At 40.2% G+C, this 4,811-nt stretch overlaps 1 protein-coding gene across 1 annotated transcript; it reads left to right on the top strand.

The window, feature by feature from the left end:
- Positions 1-246: 246 nt before the first annotated feature.
- On the top strand, positions 247-4,249 carry LOC117393202 (leucine-rich alpha-2-glycoprotein-like). Its single transcript, XM_055232223.1, has 2 exons — positions 247-330; positions 2,330-4,249. Coding segments are annotated over exons 1-2 (999 nt in total). The 5' UTR covers positions 247-329; the 3' UTR covers positions 3,328-4,249.
- Positions 4,250-4,811: the final 562 nt, after the last annotated feature.

The following is a 4,811-nucleotide window of genomic DNA, read 5'->3' as shown; positions in this document are numbered from 1 at the left end:
GGGAGGTTGAACTAAAAGCAAGATCCGCCAATAAAACACAAGAAGTCAAAGCGTGGAGGTGGAATAACAACAAGCAAAAACACCCATCTCACTGTCTCACACTTCTACTTGAGTAATATTATTTTGAAGTAACGTTACCCTTACTTGAGTAAATTTTTTGCCTACTATACCCACCTCTGTGTATGGTTGCATCAGAGCCTCGGCCGGTGTCACAGGTTTAAGTAAATACATGAGGCAAAATGGGGCAGGGTGTTGACTCTGGATCTTATGATTAAAAGAACTTTGGCTTCACATCAGGAGAACAAGAGCTGAGCCTGCACCGCCGCAACAGTAAGTCTGATTTTCATACATGTTTAATCTACCACAAGCTCTGAAATGAATACGAGCTTGAACAAGAGGTTGTGTCAGCTTTAATGGTTGTGGTTTCAAAAGTGAAGATACTCAGATAAACCATTAATCTAAAACTAAAACTAATGTCAAAACTACAGACTCTTTTGAATCACTGAGTCTTGTTCCTCAACGAAATACAGAATTGAACCTTTTCTGAATAGTTATAGAATGTTCTTTCTTGTCCTATATTAAACTTGGTATAAAGAGGAGCTGGTAATTAAAATATATATGTACTGTGATGTTTTAGCTGAAAATTACATTCTATTTAAGTTTTTATTATCTTGTCGTTTCATAATCAGTTTCAACATTGAGGAATTTTAGTATTGTGACAACTAATAGGTCAGCTATTAATCCTCATCCACAGAGATGAATGTGAACTTTACTTCTGAAAACAAAGAGGTAATTCCCCAATTTGAGTCAGAGCCGATTTGCGACATATTCGATCTGCACAAGCCCAGAAGCTTCAGCACAGAGACGTTCACAGACAAACTACATGTACTATGCGATACATTAGTTTTATTCTTTACATGTGTTTATTTGAAGTTCAAAATGAGCCCAGTGTTTGTAAAGACACAGAATTTCAGTGCTAATAAACCTGAGCTAACAGAGGAGTGCAGAAAAACATGGAGCCTAACTGACTTCAGTGTTATATTTCATGTGTGATTACAGAAGGTACAAGATTTTGCTTCTTTATCGCAAAATAAACCTGATTCTTATTTGGCTTGGCTACTTGTTTGAAAATGTTGTTTCTTTGGCTATAATCTCCCACAGCATGACATAAAAAACACAGTCTAACTTTACCATGATTGAATAACACACTAAGATCCAGTCACTCTCTGAGATTGCAACTTGGAACTCGGAATGACATAATCTCCAAGTTCAACATCGGATGCCCTAGGAAAGTGCTCAAGTCAGCCAGAATGAGGAGCCAATTATGTTAATGTAGCGCCCCGGACACTGTTACAACATTAACCGCTAATAAAGGAACGTTTGAGAGTGAATTTCGGCTTTAATTGACCTTAGTGCCTTGTACATGTTACAATATAAAAGACATAATACATACATGAAAGAGCATAACGGCACATTTATAACTGAGGGTCAGAGGTGAAGCAGAAGCAGACTCACAGGAGGAAGCAACTACAGGCAAAATTACACAAGTATGATCAATATTTTAACTGACAGATATCAAAGTTTACCTAGGCAAGGTGAGTTTATTTGTATAGCACAATTCATGCACAAAGTAATTCAAAGTGCAGAATTAGAAGGACATTAAAATCACACAAATCAAAACATAAATAATCATCATAAAATTAACATTAAAACAGAAGAGGCAGGATAAAACCCTTTCAGTCATTCGAGACCTGAGCACAGGACTTATGTGCTTGTACTTCCTGGTTCTAGTCAGGACCTGAGCAACAATGTTTTGGATGTTCTGTTCTGTCTTAACGCACGTTTGGAGAGGCCAGTGAGTAGGACGTTACAGTCGTCTAACCTACTGGAGACAAATGCATGGATAAGTCTCTCAAAGTGTGGTTCTGACATTGTATCGTTGCAATTTTTGCAATGTTTGATGATAAACATAAACATCTGCAGCTTTTTAGATGGTAAAAAGCTGCAGATGTTACTGATTTTATGTGGCTGTTAAAGTTCTAATCTAGGTCCATTTTTCACCCTACCCTAATCTAAACGAAAGGCGAGAGGTCGGATTTGCTAACATGGAATATCCAACCCCCCTGGACGACTGGAATGCACCATAAAGGAATAGAAACATACTCAAGCTAACGGTTAGCATGATAAAATTTGGTAAATGACTCAAATTGGGTTATGACGTATTGTACTCACACATATAAACTTTGACTTGTGTTTGAAAAAGACTCAGTACTCTCAAAGTACGCTAACTCATTTATATTTAATTTCATTTATATTTTCTCTCTTACAGTGACCTCCAGCCGGTTCCTCCTCCTCTCTCTCCTCCTCTGCCTCCTCCCCGTGTGCCTCTCTTGCCCCGCCCTCTGCCGCTGCTTCTCCCGCCGCGCCGAGGTGGTCTGTGACTCCACCCCCTTCGACTCATTCCCATCGGACTCCCTCCCCCAAAACACCTCCATTCTAACCATCCAATTCACCAACATCTCCACCATCACTGAGACCCACCTCAACCGCACCCCAAACCTTCAAGAACTCCACCTGTTCAGCAACCAAATCCAAAACCTGGGACCCCATCTGCTCCGAGGACTTCCAAAACTTCGTAGTCTAGATCTTACCGACAACAAACTCACCAACTTACCTGCCAACGTCTTTAGCCACGCTCCTCTCGAAAGTTTGGTTTTGAAAAACAACCAAATCGAAATAGCGGGTGAAGATTGGTTGTCAGAAAACAGCACGTTGACATGGTTAGACTTATCTGGAAATCGTTTGACAAAAATCCCGGGTAGCTTGTTTGGCAAACTCCCGAATCTCGACAATCTCGATCTCCCAAACAACCGATTAGAGAAGGTTACGGAAAGGTCGCTAGATGCGCTAACCAAATTGGAACGGCTAAACCTGAACAACAACAAAATAGACACTCTGGATTCCACGGTTTTCCAGAAAAATCTAAACTTGACACATCTCTTTATATCACGGAATAAACTTCAAAAACTTCCGCAGGGTTTGTTTCGGAATTTGGTGAATCTTCAGCATTTGAATTTGGAAGAAAACCAGTTGCAGACAATGGCGCCGGGTTCGTTGGATTCGCTGGTGTCTCTGGAGGAAGAGGGACTCGACCTGGCGGGTAATCCATGGACCTGCGACGGAAAGATCGAGTATCTGTGGAGGTGGATGAACAAGAACAAGAGCAGGGTCTTCCTTCCCGACACGGTCAAATGTGCCGCTCCGCCAGCTCTGATTGGACGGTCGGTCGTGTCACTGACGCAGAGTGAAATCAAAGCGGCGGCATAGTGTTTAGTTTGGTGTGTTTTGAGTTTGGAGATTAGCCTAGCACATACAGCTAACGGGCTGGTGGAAAGGCTGTATACATTTGAAATAAATAAAATGCATGTTGTTTTTAGTTTTGTGTTTTATAGTGTTACATACACGTACACAGAACTCAATAAATATGTTTGACTGTTTTCAGGATATTCTTTTATACTAACAATATTTCCCAGTAAATATCCTTCATCCAAAACATACCTGGAGTTACATTTTGTTTCATTCACACTAGTTTAAACCACTTTCAACATAAAAGCTCCAGTGTTTACCACCTGCACAAAGGCCTTTATTGTGAAAAGGTCAGACAGGAGACAACACAATAATGAAGCTTAACTGTGCAGACGACAGACAGTGACTGTGACTGTGGGTTCAGATGATTATAAAAATCATCTGGTTTGTTTCAGTGGTGACTCTGGAACAGTTACACGTCGCCATGGAGATCACATGAACAAAAATCACATCATAGACACAGATTTCACACCTGATCACTCAAAAATGTAATTAAGCTCAAAGGGGCGGTCACAGTGGACAGTAAAAGACAGTAAAATCAAGATATAGAGTCATAAAAGGTCAAATAAGAAGAAATGTCATGGCCTGTTTGGGTTAAAGTTTGGACATTTAAAAAAACAAACTTCTGCTTAAAACTGCATTGTAGATCCCACCTGCCCCTTTACAGTATGTCACCATAAACGTCATAAACAGAGCTCCTCTTCTAGATCAGGCTGATGGCGCCGTGTTTAAAGAGATACACATCACTGCAGTTAGCACGGATTTTTTTATTTGTGCCAAAATGTCTAAGCGTATCACCATTTCAGAAAAACTGTACACACAAAATTGGACAAAAAAGCAGTTTGTGTGTACGGAGGCGCTTTGAATGAGAATAAAGGAGGTTAAAGATAACTCAAACATGCATGAATCACTCGGAATACAACTGTGTATAGTGAGTGGAAAACAATTATAACATGGTTTAAGCTTCTTAAAGTGAAACTAGGCAATAAATCCGCTTTTTTGCTACTAAACTGTGTACATGGTGTGTTAATAGCATTATCTACTGTTCCTAGTCATTCATTTAGTGCAAAAAACATCTTAATCTAAATAACTGCAGCCTTCAATGTGATTTCAAGTAGTTGGTGACATCACAAAAGACTGCCCTGATTACAGCCAGGAGGTTTCTGATTACAAACACCTGGCTGCAGGGGCGGAGTTTGAAGTGTGGATACCTGTTAGACCAATCACACTCTTCATACGGCCCCTCACTCTCCCCTTTAGTCCTTCACTGTCCAATCTGAAATGTGGTTGTGGTTCAGTTTAGGTGTTTAGTCTCACTTTAAAGCTGATATGCACAAAGTATCCCCTTTCACATGAAGAAAAACATACAGGAGCATTGTTTTCTCCAGATTTGTGCTTGGACCTGACTGGTGAATAACTGAGCTCAACTAGTTTTTCTTCTTGTC

Source organism: Periophthalmus magnuspinnatus, chromosome 24 (genome assembly GCF_009829125.3).
Source record: "Periophthalmus magnuspinnatus isolate fPerMag1 chromosome 24, fPerMag1.2.pri, whole genome shotgun sequence".
Lineage (NCBI taxonomy): Eukaryota > Metazoa > Chordata > Actinopteri > Gobiiformes > Gobiidae > Periophthalmus > Periophthalmus magnuspinnatus.
This window is presented reverse-complemented; position numbering and strand designations above follow the sequence as displayed.